Source organism: Lycium barbarum, chromosome 3 (assembly GCF_019175385.1).
Source record: "Lycium barbarum isolate Lr01 chromosome 3, ASM1917538v2, whole genome shotgun sequence".
Lineage (NCBI taxonomy): Eukaryota > Viridiplantae > Streptophyta > Magnoliopsida > Solanales > Solanaceae > Lycium > Lycium barbarum.
Genome location: NC_083339.1, coordinates 106100150 through 106122961, shown reverse-complemented (window position 1 = coordinate 106122961; position 22812 = coordinate 106100150). Strand labels below are relative to the sequence as shown.

The 22812-nt window shown below is 36.4% G+C and overlaps 1 protein-coding gene and 1 long non-coding RNA gene across 5 annotated transcripts; both read left to right on the top strand.

Annotated features, from left to right (window-relative positions):
- The first annotated feature begins 6543 nt into the window (after window positions 1–6543).
- Window positions 6544–14941, top strand: LOC132631722 (14 kDa proline-rich protein DC2.15-like). 4 transcript variants are annotated; one of them, XR_009579045.1, is made up of 3 exons: window positions 6544–6878; window positions 14139–14199; window positions 14698–14941. XR_009579045.1 is itself a non-coding variant. In XM_060347414.1 (3 exons), exons 1-2 carry the CDS (start codon window positions 6636–6638, stop codon window positions 14145–14147), a joined length of 252 nt encoding a protein of 83 aa, XP_060203397.1. In that variant the 5' UTR covers window positions 6544–6635; the 3' UTR covers window positions 14148–14194; window positions 14698–14941. The 4 variants fall into 4 exon arrangements, 3 of the variants coding, with proteins under 3 accessions (XP_060203397.1, XP_060203396.1, XP_060203395.1); XM_060347414.1 differs by having other exon boundaries at window positions 14139–14194; XM_060347413.1 differs by lacking the exons at window positions 14139–14199; window positions 14698–14941 and adding an exon at window positions 6947–7397.
- Window positions 14942–20956: 6015 nt separating this feature from the next.
- LOC132631721 (uncharacterized) lies at window positions 20957–22583 on the top strand. Its single transcript, XR_009579044.1, has 2 exons — window positions 20957–22357; window positions 22447–22583. It is a non-coding gene; the product is annotated as an uncharacterized LOC132631721 (long non-coding RNA).
- The last annotated feature ends 229 nt before the right edge of the window (window positions 22584–22812 follow it).

Sequence of the window (22812 nt, the reverse complement as noted above, 5' to 3'; positions counted from 1 at the left end):
TTGGTAAAAATAAACATAAGAGGAAGTAAAGAAGTGAAGTAGAAGTCTACTAATGGGCATGATAATTAGCCTAATATTGGAACCGGATATTTCTAGTTACAGCAAAAGGTAAATAACAAAGGTGGCAGTATTTACTATTTTCTACTAAAAATCAGTAATGACTGTATCATAGTCAAAATTTTCATCACGAAAGATATCCATTTTCATAATAGTAACTCTGAAAATATGTATAACAAGAGGTACAACTATAAAATTAGCGAACATAATAGCAGAAAAATGAAAAAAAAATGTACGTGGTTTAATATTTGTAGATTGGTTGTGCATGGTATAGATAGTGTCAAACAAAAACAGTATTCTTTATGGAAAAAGATTCCAATTGACAATGATTTGATAGAGTGACGAATTGCTTAATTGATTTCATAGTCCACTTTTATAAGGTGAAAGAAAGAAGAAGAAAAGATCGATACATGAATATGTAATAATTGTTGGAAGTTAGAAGGAATAAGTATTGAATGTAGGTTTTAAAATCCAAAGGTTGAGATAGTAATTAACATGTACATCGCACTAAAGTACCGGATGATAATGACAACAATACTTAGGATTTGGACAAAATTAATTTATTAGTCACTGGGGAGAAAAATTAACTTTTTGGTAAAAGAATATTATTGGAATAGTGTAATTAAAATATTACTATTTAATTCAATTTTGATTTAATGTAGGGCAAAATGGTAAACTAACTTTGAAGGTAGGAGCTTCCTACTTTCAGTATTAATATGAATAAACATGAAGTTATCCTTTTTGCTCGTACCATAAAAAAAAATCTCGATTATTTGTATTCGATAGAAATAGATGTTGGGATAGCTCATGGCAAAATCACTAAGTTGAATAAGATAATAGCGCACCCACTTATCAATATATTTTTTTTTTTTGGATTATTTACTCTTTTAAATCTTAAACATCCTTGATAAAATTTCTAGTTCCGCCATGGCGCAAAGGGACAATAATCTAACAGATCGACTAATGCCAAAAATAAAGATCGATCAAAGGATTCCTTTCATACTAATCCAAAGCACGTTAACTAAGTACATTTGTTTATATCTCCTTCTCATAAACGGAAATTGTCATTTATCTAGTTTGTAAAAGATATTTGAGGTAGTTTACAAAACACGGCAATGGGAAATAACTTACCCGCATATTCAATGTGTACATTAAATCGATTAAAGAAAAACATAGTCTAGCATATAAACTTCTGAGGAATTTAATATTCAGAGAATTTGTAATGATTAAATAGCTTAATTACCACATTTCATTAGTATTAGAGGCTAAGTGGTCGTTTGGTTTAAGGTATAACATGGATTATACCGGTACTAATTTTTATACCACGTTTGGTATAAGGTATAGATTTATTCCGGGATTATTTTATACCTTGTACCAAACGTGGTATAAAAATTAGTGCTGGAATAACTCAACTTATACCTTCTTAACCCACTTATACTGGTATTATTTTATACCATCTTTCAGATGGTATAAAATAATACCAACAGATGGTATAAATTAGTCCCGGGATTGTAATCCCGGGACTATTTTGACCTCAAACCAAACGACAGCCTCTTAATTCCACTCACTTCACATGTGCACTGAACATAATTGGAGGATCTTAGATCAAACAGAGGTTTCAATAGTAATTCATCTATTTACACCACTTGCATATCTTCTGATTTTAGACAATCATCGAACACCGCTAGCATATCTTCTGACTTTAGATAATCATGGAACTTCTAGACTCAAGCAAGAAAAAATTGCACACCCGTATTCTCTGACTTTAGAATATCTTAAACTTCAAACTCTCAAGCAAAAAAACAAAAAAGAAGACAATAACGTGTAGATATCATCTATTTTGATATGACAACCAAACTAATCTACTTCACATGACCTGCAGGAGCAATTAACTTAATTAGGATAACGCTACAACCATTTCCCGTGATTCGAAGTCTCCTAATTGTATTTCAAAGTTTTATCCTAAATAATAATTGATACCTGCTTATTTCCTAGTGCTTTATATTCCATGTTAAAGAAAATAATTAGTAGAGACCTCAATAATCGAACCTAATATTATCTCCTTTTTCATACTCAACTATTAAAAGAAATCGATATGAAAACAAGTAAGGTTTGATGGCATGGCTGAGGCTTTATATTGAGTCTCAAGTATAGTAATTAATATTTGATGTCCACGAGTATCCATGTAAATAATATTGAGAACAAAGATGAGCTCGTTTTTGTTCCATTTTATATGTCTTTTCCATTTGATAATAAAGTAACATCAACCAGTCATAATTGGAGTACAATATCTCGATTAGTTTGTCTTGACATGCAGTTATGTTAAAATTTTGAGTTCTCAGATAAACGCCCATGTTACCAGAATTATGTATTATACATGCTCAAGGCATGGGAAGTTTCTAAAGAATAACTCAATTTCGAACATTCTGTAGAAATGCCTTTGATCACGGGAATTTCTAATACTAGCTTAGTGGTAGCTAAAAGCAATTCAATTTTTCCCAATAGCTATAAAGCTAGCTAGCACGCATAGCTGTAATCAGCTTCAAGCTAAGCTAGCTACTAAGTAATTTAATCTCGGTCAAATCAAATCACGGCGATGCTTTTTTAACATTTTCACCACCACGCAAATCATGCACTACCAATATTCAAGAAGTATATATAGGCTAATAATAGTACATGTTTTGGTTACTAATTTCGTATGATTTATAATTTTTTATGTGCAAAAATCAGCCTCGTTACAAGTATAAATACGAATCCGCGACTTAAGTAGCACAAAAAAAGAAAAGTTGAATCAAACTAGTATAAAAAAAAACACATTAATAGGTTTCACGCACGAACTTCGTGCGTGAAAGGACCAAACTGCAAAAATGCACTTTGAGCCTTTCACGCACGAAATTCGTGCGTGAAGCAGCAGAGTTTTTTTTTTTTTTTTTTTTTTTTTTTTTTTTTTGTGTTACCTTTCAAATCACATTTTTCCATACTTTGGGCAAAGATTAGTCATGTTTCAAAACCCCAAAATATCAATATTTTATATAAAACTTAATATCTTTTTTTGCGTACAATAATGTCGGCTCATTACATCAAGTCCACCTAAACGTTTGGATCGCCGTTTTAGGGGTTCTAAAGTGCCCCGAAGTAAGTTTTGAAACTTGCCATACTTATAGGGTTTTGATTTAAGTGTTTTATTATATTTGAATGTACAAATATAAATATTTGATTTAATAATAATTCATCCAATACGAGAGGTTTATACTAATTAAAAAATAATTCATTCCATCTAATTACAATACTAATTCAAAGTAATACAATAATAAATTACAAGAATAATACAATCTTCAAGTTCTAGAGGCTCTATTACTTCGAGACGTGCTTGTACTACCACGGCCTTGTTGCCCACACGAACGCTTGTCATGGCCATATTGCTTACAGGTAGAGCACTTGCGAGAATAAGTTCTTTCACTAACATCCATTTGATTGGGTCTACGACTCTGTGAGTTAATGTCCAATTTCCTGATGTAATCCTTATTAGCAACCATCGAAAACGGCTCGTTTGGCCAATAAGCTTCATTACCAAGCGGGTGGAATTGGCCGGAATATGCTCTAAGGTAACTGTGGACCTTGTATTCCCCCGCCACATAACTTGTTACCGTTTTTCTCATTCTCTCGAAGCACTTGACAGCATGAGAACACGACATGTAATACGTTTGCCACTTACCGCAAGTGCATGTTCTTGTTGCCTCATAAACGGTATGCACGTTTCCACCCTTACCGTTGTGATAACCCATCCTAACTTAATATACATGTTGAATTGGGTCATACTCAGTCATTTGTTGATGCTCACATGTTTTTCTATAATGCTCCATATTTTTGAAGGGCTTTGGCATCCATGTCCCGCCGTCGGCTAATATCGCTCTAGCCTGCCTTGTCCTAACAACAAATCGCTCCACAACCTGCTTGAAAGTCATTCTCACCATTGCGGTGACAGGTAGTCCTCGAGCAGATTTTAGCAAGCCATTGAAAGATTCCGAGCTGTTTGTTGTGAGCATGCCCCATCTTTTGCCTCCATCAGCATGAAACGTCCATTTTTCAACTTCGAGCTTCATCAACCAAACATATGCGGGTTCACTCACTGCCCTGATCAGATCCATTTTTGCAGCCCATTTTCGTTGTTGATGCTCCATCGCATCCCCCCATCACTGGTATGGGCTGAAAAGGTCTCAACCTAGTCCACACCCATATCTGATATAGTCATTTAAAAAACATTTTATCAGTCGTCGTTTTAAAAAAATATATTTTGTGTTTAATTACACAGACTTAAATATATCACCTGAAGGAGCGAGCAAAATGCAGGGACCTCTAGCCTCGTGCCCATAGAACATCGGCAGAATCCTCGATACATGTAGCCCAACACAGCAGCGCCCCAACTATAACATCCTATCTCGGCAAGATCGTCGATATACCGAAGATACCTCAAGCTCAAATGCGAACCCAAAGTGTTCGGGAACAGGATGGCCCCGAATATGACGAGTAGGTATAGACGCGCGCGTCGGTCAACATCAGCCTGAGGCGTGTCCTCTCCAATCGGATGCTGCATGTCTGTGAGGCGCAAGTGAGCGTAAAGGGCCGACAATAAAAGCCGACTCTGGCCGGAAATATGACCTTCCAGAGCCTCGAAATTGGTGAGCTTAGTCAACTCATCCCGGTAAGGTGGCAGCACAGGGGGCTCCTCAACATACAATGGGCGTCCATCAACCTGTAGCCCATAAATGACCTCTACATCCTGAAGGGTAATGGTAGCCTCACCGGTGCGAAGATGAAATGTGTGCGTCTCCGGTCGCCACCTCTCAATCAATGTAGTCACTAGCGACCTATCGTGCTGTACCCGACCAACTTCGCCGCACCGGTAGATACCGCCCCGACGTAGTATATCCAGGACACGAGGATGTGGGGGGTGAGCAGTTAAGATCTCTCATGCTGAGTCCCCTAACCGGGTACGAACCTGAGACTCAGGCTGCAGGTCGGATGTCCATATATGTTGCGACCTATGCTCGGGCTGAAGATACAGTAACTCTCGGTCGAAGGGCCCCGGATCAAGAGGGTGGTGATCCATCTGTTTTACGTATTTTAAATCAATCATTAACAAGTAGTATTAGTTATGTAATCTTTTATCAATTTTTTTATTAAGGATTGTGGTGACCCATCTGTTTTACGTATTTTAAATCAATCACTAACAAGTAATATTAGTTATGTAATCTTTTATGGAAAATTTTATTAAGGATTGTGGTGACCCATCTATTTTACGTATTTTAAATAAATCATTAACAAGTAATATTAGTTATGTAATCTTTTATCGAAAATTATATTAAGTGTTTTCAATCCTAAGCTACGGGTTATGAATCCTAAACTAAGGGTTTTCAATCCTAAAATATAAAGATTAAAAATTAATAAGTCAAATAATTAACAATTAGTTAGCATACAATTAGTATAAATAATTAATAAATAAAAAATTAACTAACTAATCAAATAATTAACAAGTTATTATCATATATTTAATAAATAAACAATTAAGTAACTAATCAAAAAATTAATAAATTATTATCATATATTTAACAAATAAACAATTAATTAACTAATGAAACAATTAAGAAATTATTAGCAAATAAACAATTGGCTTAACAAAAACTCAATAAATAATTAGCTAGTTTAACAATTAAAATAGCTAGTATAACAATTAATAAATACTTAAGTCGCTAATCGAACAATTAATAAATACTAAATAAACAATTACTAAATAATTAACTAATTAACAATACATAAACAAATTTAAAAAAAAAAAAAAGGGGGCAGTCCCAACAGTGCGAGGGCACTGCCCAAAAACGCACAAAAAAATAGCGCAAAACGGCAGATCCACCTCAACAATCCTTAGGGTAATAATATATTTAGCAGTGTAATAAAAACTTCGTAGTGAAATACCTAGATTGAAGGTTTTTTTGAGTTTTCAAAATGACCTCTGCGCCGCTCTATTCCAAAATCTAACCTTAGAAACTTGTTCCTACACTTCAATATACCAAGAATATTGAGTTTTGGATTGAAAAACAACAAGAAAATAGCGTTTTTGGGGTTGAGGACCACCGAAAGTCGGCGTTAATGGCGGTGGGTGGGGGTGAACTGTCGGGTTCTGGGGTGGGGAAGGAGGGGACGGGTTTTTGTTGGCCTCCTTCACGCACTAAATTCGTGCGTGAAAGGCAAAAAGGCAACTTGCTCTTTCACGCACGAAATTAGTGCGTGAACGGTGGAAACTATATTTTTGCAACTTACTCCTTTCACGCACGAATTTCGTGCGTGAAAGGCTCAAAGTGCATTTTTGCAGTTTGGTCCTTTCACGCACGAAATCCTATTAATGTGTTTTTTTTTTTTTTTGTACTAGTTTGGTTCAACTTTTCTTTTTTTGTGCTACTTAAGTCGCGGATTCGTATAAATACCCATCATTACTACTAGCACAATTCAACCATCATCTTCCGAGTTAAAACACCTTTTCTCATTCCTACTCACTACATAAATTAGCTCTTATTGTTGATATGGCTTCCAAAAATCAGGCCTCCATTACCCTTTTCTTATCATTGAATCTCCTCTTCTTGGCTCTTGTAACTGGAACCAATAATTGTAGCACTTGCGGAAATGGTGGTGGCTCTGGAAACGGTGGTGGCTCGGGCAACGGTGGTGGTTCGGGCAACGGCGGTGGCTCAGGCAATCGTGGTGGTGGTTCGGGCAATGGTGGTGGTGGACAAGGAAGGTGTCCAAGAGATGCTTTGAAACTTGGGGTATGTGCTAATTTACTTAATTTGGTGAATGTAGTGGTGGGGTCTCCTCCAACTTTGCCATGCTGCAGTTTAATTGCAGGGCTAGCAGATCTAGAGGCAGCAGTTTGCTTGTGCACTGCCATAAGAGCAAATGTGCTGGGAATAAATTTGAATGTGCCACTGTCACTCAGCCTAGTTCTCAACAACTGTGGAAGGAATCCTCCTACTGGTTTCACTTGTTGATCAGTAACTTCTATCTGCTAAGTGACTGATATCTACTTAGTAGCTTCTATCGAATTTCTATCTTGTTAGTTTGATCATAATATGCTTGCCAATGGCTAGCTAGGCGTCAATTAATTTGAATTTGTGTTTTTGGAAATTTTGTTGTGCTTAGAATAAGTGAGCTTTGCATGTGCTGCTTCATCACTTGAGTTTACATAGTTCGGTCATGTGGTCAACAGTCTTTAAGTGTGTCCGTTTTTGGACGTGTATCCTTTAGAAACGTGTCCACTCAATGAATCGAATGTTTTTTCTTCTCTTTGCCGTCAGCAGAAATTGATATTATTTTAAGAAAATTAAAATATTCAATTTGATTTATTCTTTTGCAGCTGCTACTAGTTATTACTTCGTTTGTCCCATTTTACCTTAATAGAATATCCGTCAGAACTCAATGGATTATATCAGTCAAAATGTATAATACTCTCTTCATTCCAAATTAGTTGTCATGTTTCACTTATTCAAAATTAACTTGACTAATCCCAAATTAGTATTCTTCTCTTTGCCGTCAGCAGAAATTGATATTATTTTAAGAAAATTAAAATATTCAATTCGATTTATTCTTTTGCAGCTGCTACTAGTTATTACTTCGTTTGTCCCATTTTACCTTAATAGAATATCCGTCAGAACTCAATGGATTATATCAGTCAAAATGTATCATACTCTCATCATCCCAAATTAGTTGTCATGTTTCACTAATCCAAAGTTAACTTGACTAATCCTTTAAACTAAATATGATTATATTAACTCAATATTTTAAAAATATAATCGAGACATTCACAAACTATTCAAAAAGTACAAAAGGTTACAATTGTCTCATATCACTACGATTAAATAAAAAAAACTTATAATATTAGTCAAAGTTAACATAATTTGACTGTGGAAATGGGAAAAAGGCAAAATTATTTGCGATGGAGGGAGTATTCCTCCGATCCCCACTTACATGTTTTTATTTTCTATAGATATCATATGGGTAGGGAGCTGCCTTATATTCGCCACAATCAAGTCACTATCATCATGATATAAAACAAATTAAAGGGACACTACGAACAACTCAATTTTATTTTATTTTTTTAAAATGAATTATGCCCATCCGGGCTTTTATTAATTATGTAGAAAATCAACAGGTTCAAAAAAACCCAACCCAAATCGGGTCAGGCCCAAAAAAAAAAACATCAAAAACTAATAATATTTGCCCAACTTTCCTAAATAAAACCCTAAAACTTCGGGTTCTTCTCTTTATCTTCAGCCGTAATTTTCTTCGATCTTCACCTCTGGTGGTGTGAAAACGATGAAGAGACAACATGATGTTGCTTTGATTGTTAAATTCTGATTTACTCCTCCATGTGTGAAGTTGTTCTTCCTTTCTCATCTCACCATCTTCAGGTAAAGCTTCAGTCTTCTTAAATTTCTTCATTTTTCCTTGTTTCTGACTCGATTGAACCTTTTTAGCCTTGTTCTTGTTCCGCATGTACCAATTTTGTGTTCGATTTGTGTTGAATCGATCCTTGCTTGAGCTCCTCATGACATTTGTAGCTCGATCTGTGCTGAATGGACCTCTGCTTGAGCTCATTCTGACGTTTGCACCTTCTTCTTCCTTTGTAAGTTCTACTTCTTCCATGATTTGTGTTCCATTACTGCAACTGGTTCCTTTTATATGTTGTGCTTGTTGATCACTTTCGCCTTCTCTTTGTAGTTTGGACTTGCATAGATTTGATATTTGTCTATTTGAATGAGCACCAATTGATGCTAATACCACAAATAAAACATCTATTCAATCTATTTGGTCTGAACTATTGCTGAGAATTTGATTATAAATGCTCCCTCTATGATGTTCCTGATTTTTGTTGACAATTCCTCTGCTTGAAAGAATGTATGATTCTTTTCCATGCTCATTGTTGTTTTTGTGTTGTTGTTGTCGTCTCTTCAATACTCTAGTTGTTAGCAATCTGAGCTTACAATTGCTAGTCACTGTATGTTCTGGATATTGTAGTTTAGAAACCTGTAAAAAAACAAACAAAGTTAGTCAAAAATACCACCTAGTTCTCCTCCATATGGATTTGAACTTGATGATAAAAACTTCTCCCCTTGCCCTTTCTCCAGCTTTCCAACCTATCCACCTTTATTTCATCAACTTTTTCCATTATTTTGTAGTCCTTATCCTCAAGTAAGGAATATGAGTCTTATCACTATTGAGAATATTTCTACACATTGATGTTAAACCCTGAAAATTATGAAACTAAAAAGAGACTTCATCTAAAGCCTGGTTAGCCAAAGCATCAGCTAGTTTATTTCCTTCTCTCAAAATATGACTGAAGGAGACAATCATAGCACTTCTTAACTCCATAATCTCTTTAATCCAGCTAACAATTCCCCATGGTGGTCTCCAACCTTCCTCCATAATTTTATAAATCATTGCAGAGTCAGTTTGCATAATGATGTTATCCATTCCTGCAATTTTACAATATCTCAGAGCTTCCAAGATTGACATCACCTCAGCATCTGTATCTGTAGTAATGCCTATATCTGCAGCTTGAGCATAAACCAAATTCCCATATGTATTCCTCAAACAAAACCCATAAGCACTCCTACCTGGATTTCCCCTAGATGCTCCATCTGTATTACACAACAACCATTCTGATGGTGGAAAATTTCATATAACCTTTGTAACTTTCAGCCTATTACTTCCTTCTTCTAGCATTTGCATCAAATCTTCCCATATTTGTGGCACTTGTGTGATTGAGGGATTTCTGACCAGCACCAGTCTTTGTATAGTTGCAAAAACCATGTATATGACTCTCCCAACTGATCTTTTCCCTCCATGCTTAAATGTATTCCTTCTCTTCTGTAGTTCCCAAATAATGATAGCTGGAATAGCCTTATAAATCATCTTCACTCTCCCTTTAACTAGTGCATTCCACCACTTTACAATTCTTTGTTGTAAAGGTAATCCATCTATGCTCAAACTTGCAATTAAAGAAAAAAAGGACCAAGTCCTGTTAGCAGCATAAGATGTGGCAAACAAATGTTGAATTGTTTCTTCTTTTGAACTGGAACAACACTAACATTTGGATGCCATATTGTACTGCATTTTCTTCAAAACATCATCCAAAGGTATCTTATATTTCCAACACCTCCAAAGGAAAAAGCAGATCTTGAAAGTCAATCCTTTAATCCATATATGCTTATACAAATCCATAGTTGACCCTCTTGTTATAATCCCATGCTGACTTTACTGTGCATCCTCTTTTAGTATCCAATATCCACCATGGCCTGTCCATACCTCTCTCTAATCTTGGAGGTCTGATATTGTTATTAATATGGTGTACAATATCTTCAGGTAACAACTCATTCAATTTTTCCATGTTCTAATGTCCATGTTCCACCACATCTGACACATTTTGAACATTCTCATGAAACCCTTCTACAGAGTGGTACAAAGCACCCATTCCTGTCCAGTTATCAAACCAGAATTGAGAATTTCCCATGCCTACTTGTCACCAAATGTGATGATCTATAAGGTCTCTAGCTTGTAGCAAATTCTTCCAAGTTTGAGATCCATATCTCCATTGTATAGTCACTGGACTTTCTTTTCTGCAATACTTATTGATTATGAAGGCACTCCATAATGATGGTTTTGTCTTGAAATTCCACCATAATTTACAGAATAAAGCATCAGATACATCATGTAGAGATTTGAACCCCATCCCTCCTTCCATTAATGGTAAATAAAGATGATTCCAAGAAGCCCAATGTCTACTTTTACCTCCTATTATATTGCCAAAAAAATTGAGCAAACATTTTATGCATTTGTCTGATTACACCTATAGGAGGATTAACTGCTGACAAAAGATGAATTGGCATGCTTTGAAGTACATGCTTAATAAGAATAGCTCTACCCCCAAAATATAATAGTTTCCCTTTCCAACTCTGTAGTCTATTCATTATTTTCATCAGAATTTGGGTGAAAAAATCTTTCTTTCTCCTACTATGATAAATAGAGAAACCTAAGTAGGGGAAAGGAAAATCTTTTCTCCCAATACCTGTTACAATTTCAACAGTGCTGCTCACATCACCTGGCACTTTTTTATGCATATAGACTGCACTTTTCTCCCTGTTGATCTTTTGCCCTGATGTTTTCTCATATTTCTTCAAAACTCCATAATAAGATGTAAAGAAAATACATCTGCTAAAGAGAAAATGATCATATCATCACCTAGGACTCCATTTAGACATGCCATAACCTTTAAATTGAAAAATGTGGTGTAGAGCATTAACATTTCTAGTCAACACCTCTGTAGTTAAAATAAACAAAGTAGGAGATAGGAATCCTTTTTTTAACACCTTTGGAGGATTGAAAGAATCCTTGTTGTTGCCCATTGATTAACGTTGAATACCAATTGCTGCTAACAAGTCTGAAAATCATATCTATCAGAACTTCTGAAAAACCTAGCCTTCTTAGAACTTTGATAGGAAAATCCATGAAACCCTACCATTGGCCTTAGCCGTATCTAGTTTCATGATTACATCAGCAAATTTTGTCCTCAGTCTGATATCTAAAATAATTTCCTGAGTAAGTAGGATATTCTACACTATGCTTCTTCCTTTTACAAAACCTGCTTGGTTTAAGAAAGCTATGTCTGCTAAACCCTCTACCATACTATGTCTGCTAAACCCTCCAACATACTATGTCTGCTAAACCCTCCACCATTCTTTCATAAATCAGTCTTGAGATGATTTTATTACTAAAATTGCTCAAACTAATTGGTCTCATGTCTGAGAGGTATTGATGATATCTTTCTTAGGCAATAAGACCAAATTAGTATGTGTAATAAATCTAGGTAACTCAGCTCCACTGAAAAAATCTTTAACCATATTAGTAAAATCTTCCTTTATGATTTCTCAACAAGCCTGATAGAAACCCTAGTAAATCCATCTGGTCCAGCAGCACTTTCTCCATTTAGACTAAAGACCACTTTCTTGACTTCTTCTTCAGTTGGAAATCCCCCCATAACATTATTTTGGTCTGCAGTAATCATCTGTGGAACATGATCTAAAATTTCAAATCTGTTGGATCTTCTTCCTTAGTAAACTGCTCTGAAAAGAACCTGATTGCTTTTTGTGATAACTCCTCCTTAGATTCTATCCAATTCCCATTCTGGTCCTGAATTCTTTTTAATTGCAGACTCTTTCTTCTATCTTGCACATAAGCATGGAAAAAAGCAGTGTTTCTGTCTCCATCTCTAAACCATTGCATCCTACTTTTTGTTTCCAAAATTCTTCCTCTAAGTACAAATACCTGTTCAGATCATCTTGAACTTTGTGCAATCTCTCCCTGTTTGTAGATGTAGGCTGAAGCTCAAACTGAATTTCATGCACTTTGATCACATCATCCATGGTCTCAATCTCCTGAAAGATGTTCCCATAAGTGTCTTTACTCCACCTTGTTAAAACTGCCTTTACCTTCTTCATCTTATAATGGAACAAATTGAAAGGATTGGCTATGAAATCTTCCTTCCAATGTTCCTTTACTGTACTCACATATTTATCATGCTTAGCCAAGAAATTGAGAAACTTAAAAGGTTTTTTGAAAATTTCAGTTTCTCCTGAATAAGAGATTAGAAGAGGTGCAAGATCAAATCCAATTTTGATTAAATGAGACACCTCCAATCCAGAGTACTTGTCTTGTAAATCCTGATTCCCTAGACATCTGTCTAATCTCTTAAAAATGCAATCATCTCTACTTTGACCATTCCACCAGGTAAATTTACCCTATTTAAATCCCAAATCAATAACTGAACAGTTTTGAATGCAATTTTTGAAGTCCTGGACTTCGTGTATGGTGACAGGTAAGCCTCCCTACTTTTCTTCCTCATATGTGATGACATTGAAGTCCCAACCTATCATCCATGGCACACGAGTTGTGACAGACAAATCCTCCAAAGATTTCCACAGTTCCAATATTTCAATTTGAGTACACTTTGCATATACCAAAGAAATAACCGTCTCATCCCATTGAACCCTTAATTTGAGAGTTAACTGTTGTGGATGATCCACCAGAATTGACACTTCAAACATATCCTCCACAAAAGGCCAAATCTTGTTAGAACAGTTAACAAAAGCATGTTGTAACCCTATCTTCCTTCTATACTCTTTTATCTTGTTATCATCTTGAAAAGGTTCTAATAAACCAATGAAACCAAACTGATATTTCTGATGCATCTTCATTAACCTTGTAAAAGCATCCATTGTTTTCACAGATCTAATATTCTAAATGATTGCATTCATAAAGTAACATTAGGTTTCTGCAAAGTCCTTCTAGTTTGAACTCCACGACTTGGTGGTACACTGTTGTCTCTGATTTGCTTCTTTTTCCCTCTCCCTATTGCTTTATCCACATGTTTAGGAGAAAGATCTTCTGCTCTAGCCACTGCTTGAATTTTTTGATCAATTGAATGAATATCTAGATCTTTTCACCCTGAAAACCTTATTTTTAATAATCTTGTATCATGCTAAGTATTTATAACCTCCAAAGCTGTACATTCTCCTTTATCCACCCCCTTTTTGATGGACTTGTTACTTTTACCTGCTTTGTTTCGAATATTATCACCATGTTGTATACTTTTACTGAAGATTGTACAGGACTGTTGCCTTGTTGTTCTTGTACCTTATTTACTTGTGGTTGCAGATTCTCTTTGTGATCATTGGTTTCCTTTGGACTGTTTATTACTTCCTCTGTTGACTGTATATTCTGAGAACTTATGTTGTTTGCTGAACTGACTTCCTCTTCTTCCTTTATTCTTTGTCCTTTGTTGTTACTTTTGCTAGATGATTGCACTGAATTAGCCTTCTTCTGTGACTTTGAATTATTACTCCTTCCTGGACTGTGTATTTGAACTGACTCTCCTTGCTTCTCCTTTTCTATAGCTTGTGTGATCTTCTCTCTGTCCCCCTGATTTACTTGTTATGTAACAATCTATTGATCACTTGTCTTTTCTGTTGCAGGTTTCATAATTTCCTATCCATGCTCATCACCTTCTTCATTTGTTAAGATATCAAAGGTATTGTAAGTTTCTACCTTACTCTTGTTCTCTTGTGATTTTCCCCCATCCCTTATTTCCCCTAATATGACTCCACTAGAATCCTTGATATAGTTGTTTTTCCTTCTCTGTATCCACTCCTGCTTAGCCTGATTATAGCCTCTTATTCTCCCCTCATATGCAATTCTTTTGTGCTCTGCATTTGTTTCCTTTGGATTGTCTTTTTTTTTTTTTGTCCTGTCTCAATGACTCTCTATACTATTTCTCTTATTCTGGATGCAATGCTCTACACTCTATCTCAGTATGACCTTGTAATTTGCAATGTTTGCAGTACTTAGGAAGAAAGTCATAATTGATTTGAACCCATTTTGTCATTATCTTCCCTGTTTGCTCATATCTTTCTGAAATATGTATTCTCTGAGGATGTGTTACCATTAAATCAATCTCCACTTTAACCTTAGCATAACTTGGCCATGTTTTATTTGTAGTAGCTAGATCAACCACTAATGGTTTGCCAACTGCAGATGCCAAAGAGAACACAGCCTCTTTAGCAAAAATATTTGGAGGAAGCTTAGGAAAGCTTATCCATGCGACTACAACAGAGGTCACCTCACTGGGTTTAAACCAGTGTTCCATATCATAGGCCTCATTTGGAAATATTTCGTATCCATTTTAATGTAATAAGCAGGTGTAGACATTATTTTAACATAGTCATCCAAATGTGATAATCTCATCAAAATATGCTTGTCTTCAATAAGACCTATTTCACATGTGCCCTTGATTCCACATTGATCCAGAATAGCAGTTCTAAGGGCCTTAATATTTATTATTTCATATGAAAATTACCAAGAACTGCATACTGAAGATTATCTTTTAAAAGGTGTTGCTTTACTTCCTTCGAATTCCATTCAACATGTGGTTCTCCATTTATGAAACTCACAGGTTTTAGGGGTATGGTAGGTAGTAGTGTTACTAAGTTTGGCTTCAACATGTTAGCATATGTCATTCCATTAGGCAAACTATTTGGAACGATTTGGTTTGGGTTCGTTTGGTTTTGTAATGGGGGTTGTGAATGTGGATGTGGATGATGCGCTAGGCAAATTATTAGGATTTGGGTTGGGATTGTGGATATGGAGGTTTCTGATATGGTTCGTGGAACTTTCCTAGGTGGGGGCTGTCCACCGGCCATCATGGCCATGGTCAATAGCAGCAGTAGGTAGGGCTAGGTCAAAGGGTTTCAAACTTGATGAGAGAGAAGAGAGCATTGAAAAGACTAACCCAAATATTCATAAGAAACACCTTTAACAACTCAAAATGCAACTTTATATATGTATAATTTTTATGGGGGCAAGTACATATGTAGTTGAATGACAAATATATAAACGAAAGATGAACTTAATTAATGAGGTAGGATACCACAGAAGATATACAATACTGTTCAATCATGCTCTAATAATAGGCAGGAAACAAATAAATGTGGATACGTAGAGGATATATTTGATAATTTTAATTGTGAATGGGCGATTTACAGTGTGGTGGATCGTAATCCATCTCTAAATTCTCTATATATTAGAATAGGGTAACTTTAGGCAGTGACTTACTTGTCTATAAGGAGGTCATAATATGAACGAAAAGCACAGTGAAAATTCTCCCAAAATATTCTTGTCACTTTACTGCTTTCACGTCCCTTTCGATTTTAGCATGGTATCGAGCCACGTTAGAAAGAACATAAAAACCTAGAATACATGATAATGGTTGGTGACGGCAATAAAATTGCCAGTGACAAAGGCAAAGTCATGCCAGTGAGGACGACAAGATTCAGAGAAAAACTATCTCTCTGTATGACATTACATCGAATGAAAACCTTGGAATTGTGATAACACAAGTCTGATTGAATGGTGAAAACTATGAAGAATGGGCTAGATCCACAAGGACAACCTTAAATGTAAGGAAGAAATACGATCTCGTTGATGTAACAATAAAGAAATCGGATGAAGAGTCACCGGATTTGAAAGATCGGTGGACTATCAACTCAACGCTCCACGAGACTAGGACGTATGAAAAAGTATCTAGGAGAGTATTACGGTTGCCAACGGTCCCTAGATGCAGCAATTGAAGGCAGAACTTATAGAGTGCAAACAGAAAGGTAGGACTTGTAACGACCCACTAGGTCGTTATGGGGGTGACTTAGAAAACTAGACCTCCGTTGGGAATTCTGAGGTTGTGGGTGAGTCTGTAGCGTATTTTTATGAATATGTGCATGGTTGGTTTGCGTCTGTAGAGCCTCGGATTGGTGTTGGGAATTTTCGGCTGAAAAACTAGTGGAAAAACCTAAGCTACTGGTCAAAATGGACCGTTGCAGCGGTTGTGGGACCGTTGTAGCGAGTCTGTCGTGGCGGGTCTGGGACCGCCGCCGCGGGGAGGGAAGAGTTAATGAGATCCACCATAGCGGGAGGTTTCCTGCTATAGCGAGACCGCTGCAACGAGACATCGACCGCTGCAGCGCTAGACGGGAGGCAGAATCACTGTTTTATATTCTTATTTCCGAACCCATTCCACAAATAACTCCAAAACAGTTCCCAAGAACTCTTGTGGCGAATTTCTAAGGCTAGGGCTAAAGTACTCTTGAAAGGTAAGTCTCAACCATTGACTTTGTTCATTCCATTATAACTTTAAGTTCCATGATTGGTTTAAGGTTCGTTAATGGTGAATGAAAGGGCTAAAATCGTAGAATTCGAGAAACCCTTAAATAATGAATAGGTTAGTGACTTTATTGTTGTTTAATCATCTAGGAGTACATATTATCATTTCCTAGGGTGGGAATTCAAGTTCTAATGGATAAGAATGATGTATTGAGACTTAGGATTTCATAAAGATGGTAACTTCAGCATAAAAACTGCTTGTAAAAGAGGTGAATTGGTTAGAAAACCCATGAATAGGAGTAGTATGATGGTTGGTGTTGATTTTATAATGAATTCACACTTAGTGATAGTTCACCCATTTGAAAAGGGTAGAAGTAGTTGGGTTGTCTTCCCCAATTGTTGTTTGTTTGAGTAGATGGTCCATTACTCACTTACCGTTATTATTGCTAGACTTTGAACGTTCTGAAGCTTTACGAAAGAGGAAAGCTATTGCTGAGTGATTTCATTGTTCCTGTTTGGCTTTGCGGTAGGTTACGGTCTACTTGAATTAGATTTTGATTAGTTGATTGTATATGTTATGAAATTGATAGCAGAAGCATGATTAGGGCTTCAGACATAAAGTGTGGTTGAAAATTTCTAAGTTTGATATTAATTGATTGATTATGTGATTAACTATTATGATATGATTAAGCAGGAGTTTATGAATACTCTTCTTGTTGACTTGGAGTAAGCGCTGGTTCAGGCTTTTGATGAATTGACTCTTGAGTCTTGATATTACTTGTGGGATTAATTGTTCACATTCCTAATTGATTGTGGAATGGAAATACATTATGATGAGAAAGGCAATATATATGTGAAAAGGCACATTTGACACAAGGTGAGGATGTCGCCTAGTTATGGGCTCGTGATCCGAGATCAGTTCCGGAGCGAGTGGTACATGGACACCATGAATCCCCTACAGGTCATGGCTATTTGGGCAAATAATACCATTTAGCATGTGTGTACGGATATGTGAAAGAGTTGAGATAATTCGTGAGTTATGGTTGTGTTGGTAATGACATGGGTTGAGTTACTTTTATTGGTTATTGTTGTGTGGGCTTATCTTATTTCGGTGTTGGATGATTCTTGTTGATAGTTTCATATAGTTATGTGTTGTTGTGCCTATTTTTCTATTCTATTGATTTGTGATTTATGCATGATACTAATCTTAGTTGGCTTATGATATCTACCGGTACATAGTGTTTATACTGATACTACCTTACTGCATTCTTTTGAGTGCAGATTATGAGCTAGTGACATCTACCAGACCTCATATCCAGCGTGATACCAGTTCTTGATCAGATCCGAGGGTGAGCTCCTATCCATGCCATGTTGCCTGAAGATCTTTCTTATTTTGGATGTCTATTTCATTTCAGACATTTATGGTTATTTCAGACTGTTGTTCATTCTTTAGACAGTTGTGTCTTAGAGTCCTTGTACGATGACTTTCGAATTTTGGGGTTGTAACAGTTAGACTTCCGCAATTGTTATTTATTTATGGCATGACTAGACGTTTGGGTGATTCCTATATTTGTTATATTCTTGACTTGTCTAAAAGTGGTTAATTCATTGGTAATCGATTGGATAGTTAGTTAAGGGGATGGTTCGCCCACTAGGGGATTTAGGTGGGTGCCACTCATGGCTGCTTAGGTCGTGATAGAACCATAGTGGATTACCATGGAAAACTGACAAAGCTGTGGGAAGAATTGACAAATTATGAACAGCTCCCAATTTGTACGTGTGGTAAGTGCACCTGCAATTTGGGAACGACCTTAAAGGCCAAAAGAGAAGAAGAAAAAAATGCATCTTTTCCTCAGGGGATTGGATGAGACAATGTATGGAACGGTGAGGTTTAACTCACTGGCACAGGACCTGCTGCCACCTTTAAATAAAGTCTATTCGAAGATGGTACAAGAAGAGCGCGTGAAAGGTGTCGCGCGTAAAACGGAAGACCGACGTGAAACTATGGCTTTTGCAGTTCAAGGAAATTACTCTTAACAGGAATAAGATAAGGGAAGAAATAATGGATTGTTTTGTACACATTGAAAGATATCTAATCACGACATTGACGGATGCTTCCAACTCATCAGTTATCCAGAGTGGTGGCTAGGTAATCAAAAAGGCGATAAAAAAACAGATGGCCAGGGACATGGACAATCACAACAGTAAAGAGGTGGTCCGAGATCCAGTCGAGGAAGAGGCAACAACCTGGCTAACACTGTGGTGATCAGGGATGGAAATCAGGCAGAATCGCGGACAGTTAACATAGATTGGATAGGACCCCCCCCCCCCCCCCCCCCCCGAATTGAGCCACGGGAACTGGAAGACTGTGATTCATATGTTGAAGTCACAAAAAATGAACACAAACGACAAAATGGATGGTAAGACCGAAAACTCACCGAGGTTACCAACCATGTGACAAGTAATTCGGAAGAGCTATGTAATCAACGGGACATTCATAAGTGTACGGTTGGGCTTCCGGATGGAAATAACTCGGTGGCTACTAAAGATGAGATGATCAGGCTAAATGATACGGTATGGTTGAAGGATGTTCTCCATGTTCCGGATTTAACATGCAAATTAATTTTTGTGTTGCAACTAATTGATCTTTTGGGTTATAATTTAAAATTTAACAAAGTTATGTGTGCTAAATAAAATAATGGCGACAAGCCCACATAATCAGAAATCATACCAACCTAGGTGATAATCCAACCAAACACCGTGTCTGAAGACCTAATCATGCTTTCTCCCGTCAATTTTATACAATGTATATGTTTTGCTAATTAAAGTCTAACTAAAGTAAGCCGTAACCTACCTCGAATGCAGAACAGGAGCCACGAAATATTCTACACGAGCCTTCTATTTTTGAAGTGTCTCAGAACGGTCAAAGTCTAGCAATATAATGCTAAGTAGTTAATAGACCTTCTAATAAATATAGGGATAACATTGGGAAAGAGGAACCAATTACTTCTACCCTTTTCGAATGGTGAAACCATCATTAAATGGTAAATTTATCATAATCATAATCCCAACAATCATAATCTTTCAATTTATGGGTTTCTAATCAATTTAATCCTTCCAAAACAGATTTTAGTCTAGAGTTCCCTTTTTTATTAGAACCCTAAGTCTCAATACACAATTCCCAACACCATTAACCAATTTCCCATCCTAGAAGGTGATTACCCACCCTCCTAGCTGATTAAACATTAAATAAATCAACAATCCGTCAATTATTCTAGGGTTTAACAATCCTAAGGTTCAAGTCTTTTCATTCACCATTAAAGAAACTGAACTAGCATAAGAACTTAAAAGATAATAAGGGAATAAATAATAAAAAGTCTTAAGACTTACCCTCAAAGAACAACTTCACCCTAGCCTTAGAAAATCACCTCTCACTTTCTTGGGTACTGCTTTTGGGGTTTTGTGGCTAATGACTTCGAAATTTGCAATATAAAAATGGATTTCTGTCTCCGGTCGACCGCTGCAGCGGAATGACCCACCGTTGTGGCGGCCCTCATTAATTCCCCCAACCCTGCGGTGGTGACCATTTGTTGACACCTAATTTTGGCTCGGCGTGCTTAAAATTAACGTTTTGGGGGCCCTGATTCGTTAAAGAGCGCAAAATACATTTTTTTTACACATTTTTACATTTTTCGACAATTTATTGATGATTATCCTTATTTTAGGAATTTTATCAATTTATTGTCATTTTCCAAGAATCATTATTTTGCACATGTACCGCGTAATACTACCATATTTGTGCAATTAATAATTGTTTCTTAATTTTATAGCACTACATTTTCATATCTTACACATTAATATTTATATTTTATACTTACGTTATTATTTATACATGTATTAATTAACTATATTTTAGTACAGTCCGACAGTGCAAAGAAAATCGGAGCAAGTAATTTTTAAACACAGAGTAAGAATTCGATCAAGTCAAGGTCTCGTCACCTTTTAAAAAAAAAATTGACATTTGAAGTGATGAGTTGAGTTCTTCATCCATTGATTAGTAGATTTTTATACACTGGTTAAAAAAGGTAAAAGGGACAAAGGGATGCACTCTTTTATTTTTTGAATAAATAATGGGGTCATTTTATATTATAAGTAAAAGGGAGGGGGCATTTCTATTTGGGGGATGGACATAATTTCAGATTTTTTGTTTAGGATTTTTTTTTTAGTTTTCTCCCTATTTTCTCTCATAAACTTAAAGTCTTTTCCTCCTCCTTATTTCTCCAACCCAACAGCCGCCCACCTCCACCAAATCACCACAACCACCGGACAGCCCCCACAACCCCCCACTTCATCTCCCTTTCTCCCAAACGTTGCTCCATCTCCACAACATCACTAACCAAACAACGCCACCAAAACAGTCCCCCCTTTGTTCTCCTCACAGCTCCGGCGAGGAGCTTCTAGCTCCGATGAACCGGAGCAACCATACAGCAACCACCAATGACACCGCCCCCCCCCCTTTCTTCTTTTCGATTTTTTTTTTAATTATTTTTGTCCTGCTCGGAATGTTGGAGCAGCCAGCAGCAACCAAACGCCACCACTGTACAGCCCACGCACCACCATTCACACCCTTTTGCTCCCTCCGTTCTCATTTCCTTCACGCCAAAACTCCCACCATCTCCGACGACTCCCGTTTGTTTCGTGTTTTGTACATTTTTCGTATACGTATAATTGTGTTTGTTTGTTGTGCTACTGTTGGGCTATTTTTTGCGTTTCCAGGCAATCTGTTTCGTCCCGTTTCAGATCTGGCCGGAGTTGAATTTTCCGGTGACTGTTTGATTTCTCCGGCCAGCGTTTAAATGATTAGTGTCTGCTACTGTTTTTTTTTTTTTCGTTTTTTGGACTGCCATTCCAAAGCGGTATACTCCAAAACCATGCATCTTATCCGCAAAATACTCTCCAGCATATGTATCCCCATTTCTGCATAGTCATGCAAATCAACATATTGATGAGTTAATACACATGCACTGATATTCTCCCAAGAAAAGAGAACTAAAGGAAAAGAAATAGAAGAGTAAGACAAGATCACTAGAAAGTTGATAGCTTGTCGTTTTTGGTATCATTCTCTGCATTTATCAAGATAATTATCACTCACTGTAAGAATTCGTACTCAAGAGGAAATTACAGATACTGATTCAGTGGCATCCAGTAGGTCAGCATAGAAAACGAGCTTTCTTCTTCCAGTAAAAAAAATATAAAAGTTTTGCACTTATTTTTGTTTTATTTTCCAGCGATGAGCTTCGTCTTCGCGGGCGAAACTTGCTTCCTTTGCTACTACCCGCTGTTACTGTCGATATTTGACTATTTTACATTACCTTTTGCCAAATAAAATGTTGGTTTTGTGCCCGGAAAATACTCCCGGCGGCCAATGACATTTTTACACCTTTTATCACTTTTGTTAAACTAATTTGGGCGAATACTAAACCCAAATGGCCGATGAAGAAATTTCCGTCGATTTCCAAGGTCTCCCATGTACAAAAGACAGGTTTTTATTTTAAGTTTATTTATCATTTCTTTAATTCATTAGATAGTTATTTATTCTCTTACTAACACTTTTACTAAGTATTTATACAGGTACCCGGAGATACATCCGAAGACGACACTCGGAAGGAACTCGAAGACTTCATCGAATCACTGTTTGTATTTACTTTCTGCTTTTTTTTATAACTGTACAAAACATAAACTATATAGTAGAAACTTTATTTTTAGAATGACGGTTTGATATATTTATTTACTTGTCCCCTTGTTTGTTGAACTTAAAATTGTCATTCGCTTTAGGCAAGATTTAGGTCGTCAATACTTTCATAACTGTATTAAATTGACTTGGTATAAATACTTTGTTAAATAAATTCACACTTTTGACGTTTAGGCAAAAAATACTAGTACATCCTTTATTTTATATTATTTATACACTCTTAATACAACTTACGTTTTATATTG